Below are 21,262 nucleotides of genomic sequence, written 5' to 3' on the forward strand. Positions count from 1 at the left end.
ATGAAGATTTGTTACTTGATCTTGTTGAGAAAAGTATGCAGGGGAAGCAAAATAAGGATTTTTTTTTTGGCGAATAACACATCCGCTTTCTAAGAACTTTCTCGCCGTTTGACATTTGCCGGAAAAAACAAGCCTTTGAAAGCTTTCTAGCCTTTCCTTTTGCTGATTCTTGATGTCTATACGCCTCTCTGAATTGACTGTCCACACGCTGAACTTTTTCAGATCCTTGAGTGACAAGGTGTATGCGAATATTATCTGTGATGACATCAGGCCAATCTTTAAAGTCGTTCAGTCTATAGTTTATTATCCTGCTTTCTGTATTGTTTACACTGTCTGATGGTTCAGCTTCTTCAGTATGAATTTTTTAGGAGTGTACTAAAGACATGCTTGTGTGCTGTCCTTTAGTCTATAGAACCTGCGGTATTGAAGTATTTTCTTCTTTTTCATCATTCAGGATGTCGGCCTCATCATTTTTTTCTGGATTCAATGATAACGTCTCATTTTGCTTTGTTGCTTTTAATTGTTCAGTTAATTCATACCCAATAACAGCTTGCATATAGTCGGTGGACTCTAGCAATGATGTGACTTGAAATTATCTCGATGCTTCTTTAGACTTTATAGTCTACCCAGACCGGACAGAACCAGAGATGCCGATTTCTCCGTCTGGGCTTAAAATGGTTTTGAGGCGCCATCCTGACTAGTCAGCATTGAGCACTGTTCATCATTTTTTTTTTACGTTACAGTATTAACTAGCTAGTTAAAAAAAAAACTCGTAGAAAACAAAGGTTAGCTTATTTAAAAATATTGACATTACAATAGAATTATTTCCAAAATTAAACTATAAAGAATCATAAAGAAATGAATATACTAAGACAATTGTTTAGAACTAGAGTTTAGAAATATATTTGTAAACTCAATATCTAAACTGCACCAATGGACTAAACAATGAAGTAAAAAAAGGTTGGCCTATCTTCTTCTTTATATTACAGAGCATTGATCAGTGTAGTAACAACATGTGCCGTGTGTCCGAAATAAATGTAGTAAATTAGATTCAAACTGTTCTATAGCTAACATTGTATGGAAGAAATAGTCAAGATGAAACAAAATAGTGACATGACTAGTTTATAAATCGTTAGTTCATTTTTTAAATACAGTAGTTTATGTTTGTTCGTGTCCATACAATTAGTCATTTTTACTGAAAAGCATAGGGAAATAGGAAATTAATACACACTGGGGGGGGGGAATTTTGGTCACTTTTGGTGCCCCTCTCCACTTGGTGCCCTGTGCGGCCCGCACCACCCGCACATTGATAGCTACGCCACTGCTTCATGGTAATGATGTGCGCTCAAACCTTGCAACCTCCATCGGAATACTGCTAACTCAGGCCACTTCCATTGCGTCATGTGAGAGATTATTCTCAAAACTCAAGTTAATCAAAAACTATCTCAGGAGCACAATGACGCAAAAAAGGCTTAGCAGTATGGCTTTAATGTCAGTGGAGTCACAAATACTAGACAGCATCGATGTAGATGATGTTATGCCTTTGCTGCACAGAAAGCACGACGTGAAGCGATATGAATTGAGATGTGTCATGTGCATTGTTTCGCTAATAAACAACGGTATTATTCATTAAAAGAGCTATTAAAAGAGTCCTAATGACTATTTTTTGTTAATTTTACTGTTATACTGTACCAATTTGAATGTAGGCTTATATCATGTCATGACGTCGAATATCAAAATGTAAGGGGCCCCCTAAAAGGTCAATCCGCCCGGGACACCAAATCTCTAGCTATACGCCCCTGCGTATCTTGTGTTGTTTTTATTGTTTTATAAATTATGCAATCGTCTGCTAATAATCTGACTTTTGTTCCTGAACTAATGCAATTTGGAAAATCATTTATGTAAATTAAAAATAGTAGTAGACCTAAAACTGTTCCTTGAGATACACCTGAGTTTACTGTTATCGGTGTTGATTTAGAGCCATTTATTATTATTACAGTTTGTTCTCTTCCTATCAGAAAATCATTAATCCACTGATGCAATGGACCATCAATGCCCAAATATCTTATTTTTTAAAGCAATTTATGGTGGTGAACTTGATCAAAAGCCTTGGAAAAAGGTATGATTGGATGCCCATCATATGGCACTCAATTTTTTGGGCCGGATTGTACAGAAATGGGTGATCGCTTTTTAAATGTAATTTTTAAAGGAATCAACCTGAATTCAAACTAGCGAAGAGTCTATGAACATAGAAGATTGTATAGTTATCTATTGTTTCTATTCCATGTTTCTGTTCACTCAGACGACAAGCTAAAATAAAGGGGACGTTATCGTATACGACGTATAGGCCTAATCGTACGTGGTTGTACCGGCGCCTTCGACATAGAAAGCCTTAGCTCTGACCAGATCGCGGCCCACGTCATCACTGGTCAGAGGCCAAGGTTATGCGTCACTGATGATGCGTGTGTACGTAATCACTGTGTTGTTGTGTAGTTTACATAGACAGAAAGATTTCTTTTGAAACAAATAGAATCTTCATCTAAATATGATTTAGACTTTTCAAAACATTCATCATGGATTAAAACTCTAGATCTACAATGGTGAACAAATGTCTCGTTTTGTAAAGGATCTAGATCTAGCACTACTAGCAGATATGCTTTCCGATTACCAAAATGTCCAAAAGATGATGAATGGTGGCTGAGAAAGAAAAAATGGCCAGCGGTAATAGGCTACCTTTGGCTTAGTAGAAGGATTAGATCTACGTACCATTAAAGGAGAACTCTAAAGTAAGTAAATATTTCTAGATCCAGTATATTAATAATATTTTAATTATTAACATCATACATAATTAATTGACTTTTATGCTTTTGATGATTAACATGATATATATATATATATATATATATATATATATATATATATATATATATATATATATATATATATATATAATTTAAATCACATTAACATTATATGTAATCATTGTATTTTTAAAATGTGTATTGTAAATTATTGAAATATTTTTTTTTCCATATGTTCATTAAGCAATTGCAATAAAAACTTAACTCATTAAAGTGGTATCTTTTGTCTGCAAATAAAATTGCTATATAACACCACACATTTGTTTTCATGTTGTGTTATTTCTGTTGTGATGCTTGTTATCATTAGTGTGTACATTAAGTTGTAAAGCAACTTATCAATTTTATATTCTAATAACATATGTAGGTGTAATACTGTTTATAGAAAAGTCATAACATACATGACTACACGTTAATGAGTTACAGACTATATCACTTAGCCTAAGCACTAATGCAAACATTCAGCCAGGTGTGCTACAGTTCAGTTTACAACACACTACAGTTTACAACACACACAAAGCAGTCTTCAATCACTTAGTGTGTATGTTAAGTAAATACATAAAGTCTAGACCTAGTAATTAGTCTACTTTAATAATACGTCTGTTTATAGTTATGAGGATCTAAGTCTAGATCTAGTAATTAGTCTACTTTAATAACACGTCTGTTTATTATTTATAGTTATGAGGATCTAAGTCTAGATCTAGTACTTAATCTACTTTAATAATACGTCTGTTTATAGTTATGAGGATCTAATTCTAGACCTAGTAATTTGTCTTCTTTAATAATACGTCTGTTTATAGTTATGAGGATCTAATTCTAGACCTAGTAATTTGTCTACTTCAATAATACGTCTGTTTATAGTTATGAGGACAACAACTACACGTTGGTTGTGTTACATTTTACAACACTTCGCCTAAGCGCTAATGCTAACACACAGTCAGGCTCTGGTTACGATAAAAAACAATGGTCGCTGACCTACTACGTCACGAACCAGTCTTACGGCCTGGGGTCACGGAGGTCACGGTTGTACATCCACTCCCGGAACCTCCTTCCTGGAAACGTTTTGAGTTGGCAGCATAGCGAGCACTGAAACTCGATAAAACGAGAAAATCCGAGGTTTTGACTGCATTACATAGATCTAGATCTACTTATTTTATTGTACTAGATCTAGAATCTAGATAGATCTAAAATCTACATCTATTTCATATCCTAGATCTAGTCTATACGAGAAGTTATAGATTTAGATTCTACTTATTTTTTTAAATTTAAAGGTAATTCACAATTAAAGTGAATGTTCATGTTGACATGGTATGATGATAATGATGATTTATGATGGTTATGACGCGTAGCCGTAGACGGTAGGACTAGCTTTTTTTAGTGGTTAGTCAGCCTTACGCCCTTAGTAATACTATAGTAATATTATAGTTTATAGTAGCTAAGAGTTGAACTAGCTAGAGTCTATAGTATAGTTATAGTCAGTATAGTGACTAGATCGGTACGACTATGACTATAGTGTCTATACTATTATAGTGTCTATAGACTAGACTCTATCTATACTAGTGTTATAGTCTTAAGTCTATACACTATTCTATAGTATAGTATAGTTCAGGGGTGGGCAAATTACGGCCCGCGGGCCACACGCGGCCCGCCGAGGTGTTTTATGCGGCCCTCCGACACCTACAGAAATCAGGTGTGCCCACAGTATATAGATATTAAAATGCAAATATTTTTTAAAAAAATATCTATATAAATTATGGAAACTGTCTCGTTATAAAAAGTTTTAAGTAAACGAAGATTATGCTTATTGGCTATACATCAATACACTCAATTCAAGACACAATGTCTGAGTGTTGGGTAGGCTTGGAACAAGATGGGAAGTGTAAAACCTGATGGAGCTCGATTTTTTGACTGAGAACCATAAACTTGAAACAGGAAAGTTTGAACAAACCTGCATATAATGTAAATTTTAAATTTTAATACTCTATAATAAACATGATATTTTCTACAGCCTAGGGAGTTAACCACGGGTAGTTCTGATTTATGAATAAATAATTCAATGTATCCACTACCTTAGCATGGGCAAGGCAAAGGAGAAGAATATAAAATCTCAAGGATGAAATTGTTATGTTACTTGAAGGACATATGACTGTGGCTTTGTTACCAATATTTCTGATGAAGAGTGGATGACAAAATATAATGTTTTTTATAATTACTGTTGCAATTGATTGTTTACATATGAAGTGCAAATGCATGTTAAATCTTTTCAAACATGGCTTTCCCATTTTTACAGGCAAGCAAAAAAAAAATAGTTTTTTGTCATTTTCCTTTGCTGAAAGGTGAAACTATCTTTAGTGAAATGATTAAAAGTACAATTCTTATTAAGAGAAGCCGATTTAGCTCTAGATGACATAACTCAAAGCAAAGAGAAGCTCCAATCATCACTACCACTGGGTGCCAGAAGCTGTAGTTCCACACTTAAAAAACCTTTGCTGCTGTTCCCACTATTTGGGTACACAATACACATACATCTGTTCTTCTTCTTCGTTCTCATTTTACATGTTGGAGGGTTCAGATCAGTAATCCTATATTTGAGATGAACCGTGTAGTCTCTTCCAGATCAGGCAGTTCTCCGAATAGTCTTTGGAGAGTCTTGTTCGGGTCCCTTGATTTAGTATGCATCATTGAAGGACATGGTCAGCATTCTCTGGTGATGCTCCACCACAAGGGAAGGCTTCGCTCGTCCCGACATTTAACTTCCGGAACATAAATTGTCTCATTCAGTGAGCAAGCATTTTTTGTGGAAACTAAACAAGTCTAATCACTGGTCAATGTTGACTGACTTTAATTTGACAACAGTCACACACAGGGGTAACAACTAGTAAGATAGTTTCACAGTTAAGAAACATTATGCACGAGTGTAAGAAGTAAAATACTGCACATTAAGTACAACTGTATATTTGTGGGGATATTGTGATATAAAAAGACAACAGCAATTTAAAAAATTCTAATACAGTGTTTATATGAATTAAAATAAAAGACATTCTACACAGCAAGCTTATCTTTCTAAGATATATATATTTTTAAAAAAAAATTTAAAAAGATGATGATTTCGTCCGGGAATTTTGCTTAGAATAAGTATACTAGACATATAGGCTACTACTACTAGATACAAGTATACTTATACTGCCAATATACAGTACTAGATTAGTATAGCATATATGGCAGTGTCTATCCTTACTATTATATATAGTATTAACTATACCAGGGGTGGGCAACATTTTTGTATCGAGGGCCGCATTAAAAAAAAAGTTTGGTAATGGTGGGCTGCATATATATATATATAATACTATATATAATAGTAAGGATAGACACTGCCATATATGCTATACTAATCTAGTACTGTATATAGGCAGTATAAGTATACTTGTATCTAGTAGTAGTAGCCTATATGTCTAGTATACTTATACTAAGCAAAATTCCCAGACGAAATCATCATCTTTTTAAATTTTTTGAAGTAACGTCTGTATATATAGATAAGATAGATCTGATGGTATTACTAGATCTAATAACCTAGTTAGTATTACAGTATTAGTTTACCGTAGTTTATGTGACGATCTCTTAACTTTTAGTCTTTAGTTTAAATTCTGATGATTGGATTGTTACTTACTGTAGAGTAGACTGTTCTGACTGTAGTGTTGTCTGTTAGTTTTACACTACAGTGTAGTCAAATTGTAGTGTACAAGTACTGTATTAAGTCTTAAGTTACTAAACTTAGTCTTAACTGTAGATATATAGAAAATAGAGTGTGTACCGTGTAGTCATAGTCTTGATTAACTAACTTCAAACTAACTTAATAGTATCAAAGTGATGTAATAGATAATAAGCCTAAGATAAGATAGATCTAGAATCTAGATTAGATAGTCATAGATCTAGATAAATATACTAGATCATATCTAAATTATAATCTAGAAATCTAGCTAGATCTATCTATAATTACTAGAGTAGACTGTACTGTAGTCACTACTGTTGAGTCTTGATCTAGACTAGTTATAATTATAACATTCTGTAGTTGTGACAGTTTTTGTGTGTTTTTTTTAGAGATAGTGGCGCATAGTTTGACACTGCCTTACAGGTATAAGGGTATGTGAAGCTGTTGACAACATTAAGCAGGTGGACTTCCGGAGTATGACCTCCACTTTTTTAGGATGATAGACCAAATGATGCTGTAGCCTCAGCAAATTCATTGTCAGCAAATTGGAGCTCCTGCTTGATATTTAAAATCTACACAAATGTGTCTGTCCACACTAAGTTGACTTAAAAGTTCCACTCTACAGTTGCTGTTGTTACACTGTTGTATGCTTGCTTTACACCTTCATCTTTAACTTTTTGCTACATTTTTATTCATTTTCATTGTTTTCCAGGAAAGACACAGAAATGCCATTAGAACTTTGTGAAATTGACCCAAGACGTCAAGTATTGGGACCAGGAGACAAAGGTTTTTTGATTAGCTTAACAAAATCAAAATGGAGTAAACCAGCTGGAGCTGAAATCATTAAAGTTTTTAAAATGTTTGCTCCAAAATACTATGAATACAAGGTAATTTGTTACTTTCAAGTTGTTTTTTTACTTTAGAAAATTGTGCTGTTATTTCATAATTTTGTTATAAATATTAAGAGATTGAATCAAAGAAATGTAGGTAAATTGTTGTACAAAGAACTAAATGGATCAAGGAAATAATTAAAAGATTGGTGTGAAAGGAAAAATTTCTAAGTATACAAATTATATCGCACAAATTACTTTATTTTAATCTAAATAACACTTTAATGCTAAATTAATTGATTTGAATATTAACCATCCATGAGTCTGAAACACTTTCATGTGGAACTATTTCTCTGCATTATGTAAACTTATTATTCAAGCATCAAGTTTAGTTTCACACATTTTGTATCATTTATCATTGAAAATAATTTTGTGCCTATTGCAGTGTCCAGAGGAAGCAAAGAATAAAAAGAGCAGTAATGATAAGGATAACTGCTGTGGAATACAGTTTATACAAAGAGAATTAGTTTACAATAACTGTGGATTTGTGGCATCTAATCTGGAGGATCCTGCAGAATTTGCCCATTTTGTGTTCGCTAAAATATCTGAACAAAGATTTGATGCTTACAAGACCTCTAAAGCCATTCGAGTCATGCCAGTAGAAGCAGTTTGTGAAGCTAAAGCTAGGGCTGTGGAAGCAGCAATACTTCCCTCCGTTTTAAAAAAGCTTGGACAAACTCAGGACGCTTTAAGATTTTCCCTTATTTTTCGGGGGCATAGTACTGTAAACAGTCTACCACAACCGGAAGCTAAAGCAGTAATCCGAAATTGCATCTGGTCTGTGAATCCAAACTGCGTTCAATGCATCAAATATCAAGACTATGCTGTTCTTATGCATATGTTGCCCCCAGTCTTCCTTGTTGGGGTCTGTAAAGATTTTCAAAGATTAGGTGGTTACAACACTTGGACAGCCCGCCAAGGACCAGACCTGACTGATTTGGGAGAGGATAGTGAAGATGAAATCAGTGATGACCCAGAGCTAGAGGAAGATGATGAGAAAAAAAGAAAGCTTAGAATCAAAAGAAAGCGGCGTGCAGAGAAGGCCGGACTAAAGACTCTTGAAAGTTCTTTGAAAAAGTCAACAGAAAAGACTGAGCAGGAAGAGGAGCACAATGATGATGATCATGATGAAGATGACCAAGATCATTATGAGGAACATATTGATGGTAATTTGAAAGAAGAAAATTGGGACGAGCCACAAGACAATGATCATTCCCAACACTAAATGCTATCTTGGACTGTTTTGAAAACATTTGTGTAAGCTATGCCTACCTTTCTTTGACCAACTTTTGTGGAATGTTTCCATCACATAGTATGGTTCAAATGTTAGCAGGAGATTCACAGCTAACATTGAAATGCAAATGAATTTGTGAACTTGATGGTGTGACAGTTGAACTGAAAATGAGTTGTTTATTTTTATTGAATGAATTCACGCATTACTGCAAGAGAGCACAATAGTTAACTCAGACTTGAACTTAGAACATTTTTTTTAGGCCACCCACTTACATCACTTTAGCAACAAGTTCACTTACATTGGCTAGTCATGGGTTCATGTCCTACAAATGGTTCTAAGTGTGTTAGTTGTTTTCTGAAAATCTGAATACTGTGAAAGGTTTCTCATCTACTTTTTTTATTACCGGTACCTGTAGGTAGTTTAGTGTCTTTGTAGCATAAACGAATAATAGTGGCAAAGAATTGAATTGTAAATAAAGTACAACACCAGTACTTACTGTGTAGCTGATGTCCTTTGATATTTTACACTATGTATACATCATATATTTTTACTTATTCTATTTAAAAAATGGTTAATATCCCAACATACTAATGCTGATTTTTAAATTATTTCATTAAAGTGATTGTAAAGGTATTTAACACCACAAACTCTTAACTGGTAGTATTGTATTAGCCTAGCAACTGTTTTTGTATTGTCTGAATTAATTAATGGTATACATTGCCTTTTGTTTTTCCTATCATTCATTTCATTTTGAAATCTTTTGTTCATTACATTGAAACTGTTTTGTCATTTTGTTTTTTTGTAAGGAAATAAACAAATAAAATGAATATTTAAAAAATAAATAAAAACACAAGAGTAGTTTTTTTTTTCACATTTGTATATTAGTTGTGTTCATTTTGTTTACAGACCAATGACTTGAAAAGAAAAAGACAGAAAAAAATGAAATGATAACAATACATACATAGAACAAAAGCTGGATTTTTGGGAGTGACCAAGAAGCTTTCAATGTTTACACAAGAAAATACATGAACTATAATGACTACATTTAAGCACAACAAATGATATCAGAAAAGTCTTTTGTCAGGTTAATAAAGATATTGCACAACAGTGATGCATGTAGTTGACACCACTTATATAATACATAATGGATTTTGTCCCTTATCGCAGATCCTTCAAGTGCTTGATGGTCAAGAACAAAGTTGGACTAAAATGGAATTTTTTTCTCTAGGCATGTCTCTGAGCAAGTATAGAGAGAAGGAACATGCTGGATAAATAATAGCAATCTCTCCACAAGTCTGGCATCTGGATAAAATATACAGCGCAATAGTTAAGGCACACAGGCCAGCAAATAATTTCATAGGTGACATACAGCGGTACTTCATACAATACAAAACAAAAAATATAAACATAACTAAGGAATAAATATTTTTGCTTTGACATGTGCACTCTGTAGGAATATAGATCTAGAATTTCACTAATCATTGGAATATTAGCAGTTGACAATTTTATAAAATTTTCCACAGTAGACCATAAATTTTAATTTTATATTACCTAATTTCTAATACTAAGTTGTCAAAATTTAAAGTTATGATATAAAATGAACAACTACAATATGAAAAAAAACATGAGCACCACTTGGAAAATGTATTTCAAGCATTTGAGACAGAGTCAAACTACAACACATATTCTTTAAGTACGAGTAAGAGTGACAATGGGGTTGATATTTTTGACAATGTTGTTGTTGAGAGTATCTTACTCCAGCCAGACCATATTGCAGGAAACAAAACTTCTGACACCAAAACATAAATGTAGCACTGCCAAATACTGTTACAAAACTTGTTAAGTGGGGAGTGCAAAAGTTCACATAAAACATCATACAAAACAAAGTTTTACTTAACAAAAAAAAAAAAAAAAATCAAATTCTAATTGGTACACTAAGGAAAGTAGATTGACAAACTATCACCAGAGCTATTATTATTATTACCAAATGATAACAAAACTATCATCAAAATTCTGTCTATTGATTTTGATTGAAACTTTCTGAGATTTGAAATAGACGAATTTGGCCAAAATCACAACCAACAAAGAAATATAAATTAATGAGTAACATAAAAAAAAATATCTGAATCATTTTTTTTTTTTTGACTATCATACACACAATATTATAAACAAATTGAAAGTGTTTATAAACAAATACTTTGTCATAGGTTTGTATTTGCACAAGATAACTAGTCTCCTTTCATACAGCCTTTTATAATTATTTTCTATTATACAGCTTCAACTTTCCATGAATTTTACAGTACCAATAAATATACCGGTAATTCACACAGCACAGTATTTAGAAAATTTTTATCTCACATAATGGAAATGTTCTGAAATCAAGTTAATCATAGTTTTTTATTTTCTAAATACATTTTCCTTTGATAGCTCCAGTTTAAATTTTTTTTAAAAATTAGAAATAAAGAAAGTAATTGAAAGCAATACATGTATAAAGAAATGAAGGGACCTTGACAAAAGAGTTAATAATAGTTTTTTTATTTTTAAATACATTTTCCTTCGATAGCTTAAGTTTAAGTAAAAAAAAATAATTTAGAAATAAAGAAAGTAATTGAAAGCAATATAAAGAAATGAAGGGACCTTGACAAAAGGAAGAGAATGAAGCAAAATCAAAGAGAGAATGTGTTATGAATGCCAACTAGACATCTTTTGTGTTTGTTGTGAAGTTTGAAGTTTTGAAAATCTAAATTATCATTAACATTTTGACTCAAGAAAGTTTCCCCACTGGAAAAGTTAATTTAGCTGTGATACAGCACAAGCTGATGTCGAGTAGATTTTTAAAATCAGCTTTTGATGTTTTTTTTAAAAGTTAAGTAGAATCATTTCATTTATTGTCTTATTGATTATACTTAGTGCAGATAACCTACATTCATGTCATAGCACTCAAAAGTGCATAGAAAATTAAGATTTAAGTTTAATACAATTAAACACATAATTTGCCATCACATTCTTTAAACCAAAAAGTACAGCCTCTAATATGTCTCTAATTTAGAACAGCTCAGTTTAACACTTAAAAACATCCATATCCCACACAATAAAACATTTCAAACAAGTAGTATATCCCATACTATATATATATATATATATATATATAAAATTTTAAACATGTATATCCCATACAATATATAACATATAAAACATGTATACATTCCATACATGTAACATTTCAAACATGTATATCCCATACCATATATAACACTTACAAACATCTAATTTATTATTGCATGCATGGAGAAAAATAATTTCAAAGGCCCTGTGATGTGGAGATGTCTGAAACTAGTTTAAATGCTAGATATTAAATCATCTGAAAGTCTGTGTGTTATAATTGAGATTCGTGGTATCAGCAAGGACTAGTGTGTAATTTTTACGAACACTAGTAATGTTTGACCAGTGTGGGGAAAAAAAAAAAAGAAAATTAATCTCAATCAAAAAAATCTTGTTGTCATTGATTGATGCATTTATCCCAACCATGTACTGTAGGTTTTTCATTTTAAAATTTTCATCAGCTGGAACTGATCCTTAATTTTAATGAGATAGATTGTAATGATTAGTTGAGCTTTGGGTTAAATCAACATAATGTAATACAGGTTCAGCAAGTGCTTCCGGGGGTGGGGGTGGGGGGTTTCAATATATAATATCAAGACAAGAACTTTACTAGAGGTAATTCATCTTTAAGTATTAAGTCAGAAGCTTATTAGACTAACATAGATGTACAAATAGAGTTTAATTGTAACTATGCCTTTAAACTTGTTATACATTACACTCAAAAATAAAATCTACAAGAACCTTTTTATGCAATAATATGCATACCATCACAGAGTAAAATATATTTCAATTTAAAAGCTTTAAAAAAAAAAAAAAAAAAAAAAAAAAAAAAAAAAGTGAAAAACATTATGATAAAGGTATAAGTTAAAAACCTAGTTATAAATTAACCATTTAATGTTTCTGATATGTCAAATACCAAATTTTTTTTTTAAAAAAAAAGGAGGTTTTGCGAAGAAAACATCTGAAGTAAAATATATATAAAAACTATATATTGTCGCTTATGTTATTCACAAAGAAACTTTAAAACATAAGTAACTAGAAGTTAGTGAAACAAAATCACACTGACGAGTTGGAAGTGAAATGTTTAAGATACTGACTGTTGCTGGGGGTCACAATTTGTATACTTTGTTCAACCAAATGTCTCACTTGAAACTTGACATAATACATCACCAAAGAACTATCAAGTTAAATTTATTACATCTAAGAGGATTTGGGTTACAACAACACAATAACAAATACACAACAATTACATAAAAACTTGTCAACTTTTTTTTTTTTTTAAAAAGATATGTCAGTGTGACTAAAAGAAAGAATGTTTCCCCTCAAATATTTATAAGCAAGCAGAAAAACCTCCATCACTTGTCCTGTGATGTACAATATAAGTAAAAAAAAAAACAAAAAACTTGACTTCAATCTGTTATTAAGTAAAACAGAACCTTGTTGGTTTTTAAATGCAATAAAAGTAATTAACAAGAATAAATATTTAAATTACCAGAAAGAAAGAAAAAAAAATATGTATCTCTAAATTAATTATAATGATCAAGGTTTCAATTTGTGAATTTGCTGATATCAGTGTCAAGTAATTTAAATGTTGTTTTCATTTTTTTTTTTTTTTCAAAATTTTCAATAATCTGTCAGAAATATTATTTAGAAAATAGGATGTTAGCAAAAACTGTTAATGTTGTCTGGAAATACAATATGTAGTCTAAACGTTTCAATCTGCAGTCACATTCTGGTTGTGCCTATCATTTTCAAATTCTACAAAGTCATCCAATAGGCTGGGCCAGGCTTCTGTATCATCATAGCTGCTTAAGTCCTCCCCGACCTGTTCTGTGAAATTAAGAAACATGTCCCATGTGTCTTTTGGAATACCCCTGATACTGGTGTGCTTCTCCAAGAACTCTAACCACCGCTGGAGGACCAGAGGCTCATTTTGAGAAAACACAAGCTTCCACAGACTAATTGCCATATCTGTGGGCAACGTTCTCTGACCTGAGGCACTATCTAATCCGAATTTGTAGGTCCAACGATAAAGATCCTTAAATGCTTGCTTATCACGCACTTCTACAAGAAGTTCTGGAAATTTGCTTTGAATGCCCCTAAGTGAATCGACTTTCAAGGCTTTACAACCTTGAACAAACTCTGAACGTTTAAACTCACACATAGTTTCAGCCCCAAATTTCCAAGCAAGCACAAGAACAATAAACTCTTCTGGTTTGACTTCAAGGTCCATACATAGCCTTTCAATACCATCCGCTAGAATGCAATCTTCATTTTTATCTTTATAGTTGTCAAAAAGTGACAAGATTTTATTCTCAAAGACCTGATTAGACATGAGTGACAATCGCTTGGTCTCAACACCAACACCCTGCTTTTTTATAGGAGGTAGTTTGGGATAGGGTGTAAACATTTTCCACTCTGAGTTGGGTGTAGTGACTGGAGGATTGGGTTCAGCGCAGTTCTCTTTGCTGTCACTCACTGGTATGCCAGCTAGGTACTGAGTGCGTGAGTGATTGGGATGGCCAGTGTCACCTATACTGCTCACTGGACTGTTCAGCCCCTGCTTCTCACAACACGGAGATAAGCACTGACCCATTGACATCAAGCTGGTCCCCCTTACTAGCACATCCTAGCAACCTAGAAGAAAAAATGGGAGTCAATTAATTTTTTTTGTGTATAATTTTTAAACAAAGTACATCATTTTTTAAATATTAAAAAGACTTGTATATAATAGTATTACGATAGGTCAGTAATAAAGGGAAAGGGAGATAAGTTTTTTTTAGCAACATTTACACATAATGTTTCATTATTTATCAAAAGCATTCTATTTTTAAAAAATTATCTACTATATAAAATTCTTGGTACTAATCACTCATAATCACTAATTCTCCCACTTGCCGTGGGCAATAAAATATGAAAATTTAACCTATTCTTACTTAACTGAAACTTAGAACAATTTTCGAGATAGAAACCACAGCATTCAAACTTGGGACCCTTGGTTCGGAGTTTTAGTTTTAATTTTAGGCACATTGGCACAATTTAGGCCTTGGTTCGGAAGCCAAGCACTTTAACGGTCAGCCACACACCCTGACAAGTAGAATGTCTTAAGTACAAAACAATATTTCCTTTCACTTAAGCACCTATGAACACTTTCTTGGTATGTAACTTACTTTCTTTCAATTTAAAGATTGTAGTTAATGATAATGTGTAGATCAATTTTGAAATGACTAGATCTAGAGCTTCAAGCATGACTCTATTCTAAGGTAAAAATTCAAAATCCTAAAAAAAAAGTGTCACAGTCAATATAATATTAAAAGGGTGAGTGAATTGTTTTTTTTGAGGGGTTTGTGAAAATGGGTTATTGTAAATAAAATGCATATCTAGATCTATGACTGACAAAATAAACAAAAATATGTAAAGAGTATTCAGCCCCCCCAAAAAATAATATTTTAACCATAGTGTAGCACGGGTATCATAATTTTGTTATTTGCCTATGGTGTTAAACCAAGTGTGACGTGAATAGGTAAAAAGAAGGAATATCGCTGCATGTGGGTACATATGAAGGCAAAGATAATGCTAGGCTAATGATGGGTTCCATTTAAGTTGTCCAGCTGTACTGTGGCAAGTTTATTATAGCCTAATATAGCATGTCATATTTATTTACATTCTGACTTCATGTAAGAGATACAAAAAGAGAGAAATGGACATAGTAGTGTATGAAAAAAATGTAATGGAGTGGGGTGGGGGACAAGGGAGAAATAAATGCATGTGGTGAAATTGTGAATACATTTTTTTGTGTGTTAAGTCTTGAGGATATGTTCATATAATTTATTCATCGACCATGTTCAATTATATCATGGACAAGGTGTGAGATCAGTCTCAAATTGATCAGTAAGACTTGTGAAACCACGCTACATATTTTTTACACTATTTTATTACTATTTTGCCACAATTCACTTATGTGCTACACAATTTTAAAAGGCAAAGGCAATCTAAAGAAATAGGCTACTAAAGCAAAAAATATGCTAATACAATTAACAAACACAGTGACAGACACAACCCTGCTCTCCCTCTCTCTTATTCTGTCCCTCCTTGGCACCCTAATTATAGATCAACCAGGTAGGTACTAAGCCTAAGCATTGTTTCCTCAACACACTACCATTAAAAAAACATAACGTCTTTAACATAATGTCTTTAAGAATTTAAAAAAAAAAATATTTATTTAAATATTTTGCATTGAAAGTATTTACATTTTTATTTTTGCTGATACTCATCACAGATAAGTCGTACCATGTTGATTTTTTTTCCTGCTAATAGTACATGTGTCTAGCTATATTCCTACCAATTTTCAGATCGATCTATTGTCAACATCATACAAACTTGAAAAAAAACAAAAAACATTAACCTCAATGGACTTTTCAGGTTTCATTTTTTTAAATAGAAGATATTGTTTGTCACCAACAAGTGAAATTATAATCTTGTAGCAGATATTATTAGCTACAGATCTAGATACTTTTTTAAAGAGTTTTTACCTTGCAATTTAAAAAAAAAAAGCATTTGAATTTTTTTTCAAATGCGTTTTTACAAAAATTGTTTCAGGCGATTTTGATCCCAATTTTAAAATATTTTGTTATTTTCTGCCATCACAACATCGCCATTTTGTTCCCACCTCTCTGACATTTCTTGTAGATCTTGTCCTAGACCCGATAATTTGTTTATTTCATCAACATTTACATTTTAAGCAAGTGAAGTTCATAAATATAAATAAAATCAGATTTGTGAGCTAGAAATTTACTATGAATACTAGATCTATTAAATTTCTTATTTAATAAGTAGATCTATCGTCAATTCCAACTTTTTAACTTTTGACCAGGGGGGGGGGGGGGTGTCTCGCCAGCTGAGCCAGCGACAAGCTCTCTCCTCACTTCAACACTTGTTCCATGTCAACCAATATTAGGTCAAAATGACACAAAAAAAAATCATAACTTTCTTACTGTTAAACATAGTCATAATTTATACACCATTAGAAAGTTCTTTTAAACTATTTTAATGATGTACTAACGAAACATTGTTTTTTCAAAGATAATTTTTTTTCACCTCCCTACTTATAGTCATAAATATTATAAATACTAGAAAAGATTCTTTATCTAACTTACTATCTAGCTAGAAAGGCTAGATCTATGTCTATACAAAATAATACAGTGAGAGTATACTATTAATTATAAAATACAGTTTATAGTATTTATACACTATAATAGTATAATACAGGTTTCCAACTTGAAGTTAAAGAGTCTAGTTTAGTAGTTAATTTTACTAGAACACCTTCATTTTAAGGTACTTATCGAACACCCCATTGTATTTTTTAAAATTCTCCTTTATTTCGATGATTATGACGAAACTAGTCCATTCCTATTGTGCATCGTCCATTTCTTTATAGTTACGTTATATTTAGTTTCATTTTCACCCGAGGATAATTTTTTTACTTATATTCAAAGTGCATTGGTAATATTGGTATAAAAATTTCACTTTTTTTGACCTCTTGGGAAGAGTGAAGTGAGTCTCGGGTTAAGGGTATTTTTTAATGCCAATGATGCTTCAGCTCAACAAAACCTATATAATACGCTTCTAATTAGGCTGAGAAATATTTGCAACTATTTTCTTTACAGTGTCCTTTGCTACCTAAACATGAAAATTGTGGTTTAAAAAGAGGGTGTTCGATAATAGCTGATTTTATATAAGCAATCTCAGCTTCGTAAGATATCGAACACCATTTTAATGTTAAAAATAAACATCAAAGGGATATAACCCAAAGAAGACAAAATGTTTAAATATATATATTTTAATTGTTATTTTTTAAAATAATGTAATGCAAAGTAGAGATATAAATTACCCATGTGTTACAATTTGTATCAGCTATTTGTGGTTTACCGTAAATGTGCTATATTTTTCTAAGTAAATAGATTTACATCGATATGCTTTAATTGTACCCATTTTAAAAGCTTGATTTTATGACACATATAGTTTGATTCTATTAACATCGTTATAATACCACAGAAACAATGAGTTTATAATATAACACAGGAACAATGAATTTAGAATATATCCAGTTGTGTTTTTTTTTTCAGATGCCCCATTCTATTAACTTCTGAACGATGTGTTATAAACAAATACCTAGCGCATGTGCTTGATGTGAAGAGATATTAATAAAACGAAAGGGCTAAGGGGGAGGTATAGAATATAGATATGGTATTTTGAAATAAAAGGGGGGGGGCTAGAGAGAAACAGTCAAGACACTGTATCAAGATATCATCAATAATTGATCGACCATTAAAATGTGACATCAGCCTCAAATACAGTCAGTTGTGCTTCTCGATCTAGACGTGTGGCGCAGGGTCTAAAAAAATTATATATATATATATATATATATTACCATAAAGTATGATAAAGCTCATAATGCGCTACAAAGACACTCCTTTGAAACATCACAAATACTCAAAATAATAACAATAACACATTTAACCACTCTCTTATTCTGCCTACACCCCCTTACCCGCCCTTTCTTCTTACGCAATTCCACTCTCCAACATTCACACTTTTTCAGTGCAAAGTAACAACGTAAATTTCAAGACTCAATCCAAACGCAGCCACCAGACTAACACACAACAAAAAAAAAAGGTCAGTGACAGCCCAACACACAGGTGTAAACCAGGCCACCAACACAGCCCCAAAACATTGTTCAAGTTGTAGTAAGAACAATGTTGAGGGGAAAGGGGGAGGAGCCATCATTCGAGTACCTACAGTCAAGCCGCTAAATAGGTCACAAACACTAGGCGTGATAGATATATAGATATGTTGTTTGTGTGTGTGTGACAAATACTAAGCGTGCTCTAAAATACAGTGGGTTTTTTTTTGGGGTCAACCAGGTGGTTTAGGGAGGGCTGATCTATCTACATCTATAGGTAACACAGCTCGCAAGCTACCATTTATAGCTTTTCAGCAACCCCCTCCTTCCCCGCCCAGATCGAAAAATATCTAGCACTGACTTTTGGGCTGTTACATACACTGAGCAAGCTAGATCGGCGGCTAGTTACGTAGGGCCGCGTACCATATGTTTTGTTTTTAGGTCAACCAAGTAAACTGTTGTGTCCTGCAGTGACTTGGGGAGGGCGGGATTATCTATTGGCTACCAAAGCTTATTAGGCTCTCCCTCAAATAAATAATATCTGGATTTAATTTATTAATGGCCTTATGTCTCAAAATAGCTTAGACCTAAATAAGTACTACGGTAATGCGTTACTGGGCTTAGCACCATCAGTTTCTAAGCAGAGCTGATCAGTGATAGATTCCTTCGATGTGGACCATGTGAAAATGACTAAAATATGTCTGTCTTGACATGGCGTAAAAAGAAAATGATATAAATAAAAAAAAATAGAGAGATTATAACACTTTTGAAACACCATACTTCTCACAAAATTTTAAGATTATAACACTTTTAAAACACCATACTTCTCGTGTGTTCGATAAGTTCTTAATATGTTCGATAAGATAAGATAAAGGTAAAACAGTGTTCGATAATTTAAGCTTTTGAAATCATCGACCTGACCCACTTTAACATCAAATATAAGTTTAACTATGAGTAGTAATAGAATAAAACATGTCTACTTTTAAAGAAAAATGGATGAGGAGTTCACAGATACAATCAGTTTATATCTAGGTCTAATTTTTACGGAGATACACAAATTCAAACATAAAAAATGTCGGCGAATGAGCTTAACTTGTTCGATAAACGTAAGATTAAAGATACTCTACTATTTTAGTTTTGGTTACCAACCCCTTCAAAACCGTTCCAATTAATTCCTTTACAATTAGATGCATCACGAGGAATGGTAGAAGGCTGCCATTTGTTATTTAATTAGTTTCCTTCAGCTCTATTTTCATGTCATTTCATAGAGGCTGAGGATTCAGTTAATCTAATTATAAAATAGTTTAGCAGCGTAATACAGAAACAACAAAGGCGTCAGCTGCTGTGATGTGAAAGATAGCTTCCTGTTTGTGATATGACGTCAGAACGTCAGAGTTAAAAATGTAGAGCTATGAAGAACATTTTCGCATACAACCCACAACCTTTAATTTTTATTTTATTACTATATTAGATAGAAAAAAAACAGCAACACAACACTAATTTCTTCAATAAATGATGTTGCTATTTTTTTTTTAGAAATTTTCAATAGTCCTAATTACAAACCCGTATTGCATTAAAGTTATAAAATATATTTTTCATAATTTAATATAGATTAGGTTTCACGGTTTGTGAAGTAGGAAAAGCATCTCATCTGTAGGTAATTCATACGTTCAATCATTAATTCTTATGGTATCCCTGTACCCCCCCCCCCCTAAAAAAAAAAAAAACACGAAGGTTACAAGACAGTTTCCACACAAACTCGAAATCGGCCCCCGAAGTGGTCCACCCAGGCAGGAAAAAAAGGCAGGTTTCAATATTTTCAGAAGAATATCGGTATTACATTCAACCAGAAGTGGTCCACCCAGGCAGGTAAAAAGGCAGGTTTCAATATTGTTAGAGAAAATATCATAATGAAATTCTATGAAAGGCAAACGACATAGAAGAATGGAGAAAGAAGGTTGACAGATTCTGTGTGGTGCCTCAAAGGTCCAGCAGACCAAGGGATAGGTGAATGTGAAGTTAGATGTGAGCCTGGCCTAACTGATGTTTTATAGTGAGTATCTAATTGATTTCATTGTTTGTAAAGGGTCAATCTCTTATTCAAAGCCTCAAGAAAAAAAAAAACATTTCCGTAAAAAAAAAAATCCTTTAGTTTTGTGTTTTATGGTGTTAAGGCTGCTCTGCAGTTCACGCGATAATATGAAAAACTACTTATTAATTGTTGTTTTAAGTTATGTCCAACTTATTTCCAGAGTAAATAGATTTTTTCTCTTTAAAAATAGTTACAATTTTCTTTGTAAATGTAGTAGTTAGTATGACAGAACTTACATAGCTTACGATACCATTGCATAACAATAAAAAAATTTTTGATCAAAAATCTAAAACCATTATCTTATCTTATCTTATATAATACAGACGTTACTTCAAAAAAGAAGATGATTACGTCCTACGCGTCATGCATTTAGTCATGCATATTAACCAATGACTTAAATTCTGCCAAGTCACTGGTTTTCCTGGCTAGCTCAGGCAACCCATTCCATGCTCTAATAGCACTAGGGAAGAATTTAAGGAGTATTTGTAGGCTACATTTGCCTAAATGTGTTAAAAATATGGTAGAAGTAATCTCCCTAAACAAAAAGCCTCCAGTGTTTGTTACTATTAATAGTGAATAGTTGTAAAAGTGGTGTATTTTTATGAAAAAAAAACTGCTTGCATAATTGATTAAAAAAAAAATAGTTTTTTCGCTTTCAGAAACGAAAAAAGAAGCCGTTGCATCAGAACTTTGAA

The 21,262-nt window shown here is 32.6% G+C and overlaps 2 protein-coding genes across 2 annotated transcripts; one reads left to right on the forward strand and one right to left on the reverse strand.

Annotated features, from left to right (window-relative positions):
- The first annotated feature begins 3,980 nt into the window (after nt 1-3,980).
- On the forward strand, nt 3,981-9,105 carry LOC106052490 (uncharacterized). The gene is made up of 3 exons (XM_056020293.1): nt 3,981-4,129; nt 7,280-7,454; nt 7,843-9,105. The coding sequence occupies exons 2-3, from the start codon at nt 7,293-7,295 to the stop codon at nt 8,680-8,682; spliced, it is 1,002 nt and encodes a 333-aa protein (XP_055876268.1). The 5' UTR covers nt 3,981-4,129; nt 7,280-7,292; the 3' UTR covers nt 8,683-9,105.
- LOC106052576 (DCN1-like protein 3) lies at nt 8,643-19,840 on the reverse strand. Its single transcript, XM_013208028.2, has 2 exons — nt 19,625-19,840; nt 8,643-14,430 (listed from the first exon to the last, which is right to left on the reverse strand). Exon 2 carries the CDS (start codon nt 14,393-14,395, stop codon nt 13,508-13,510), a length of 888 nt encoding a protein of 295 aa, XP_013063482.1. The 5' UTR covers nt 14,396-14,430; nt 19,625-19,840; the 3' UTR covers nt 8,643-13,507.
- Nucleotides 19,841-21,262: the final 1,422 nt, after the last annotated feature.

Source organism: Biomphalaria glabrata, chromosome 2, assembly GCF_947242115.1.
Source record: "Biomphalaria glabrata chromosome 2, xgBioGlab47.1, whole genome shotgun sequence".
In the NCBI taxonomy this organism is placed as follows: Eukaryota; Metazoa; Mollusca; class Gastropoda; family Planorbidae; genus Biomphalaria; species Biomphalaria glabrata.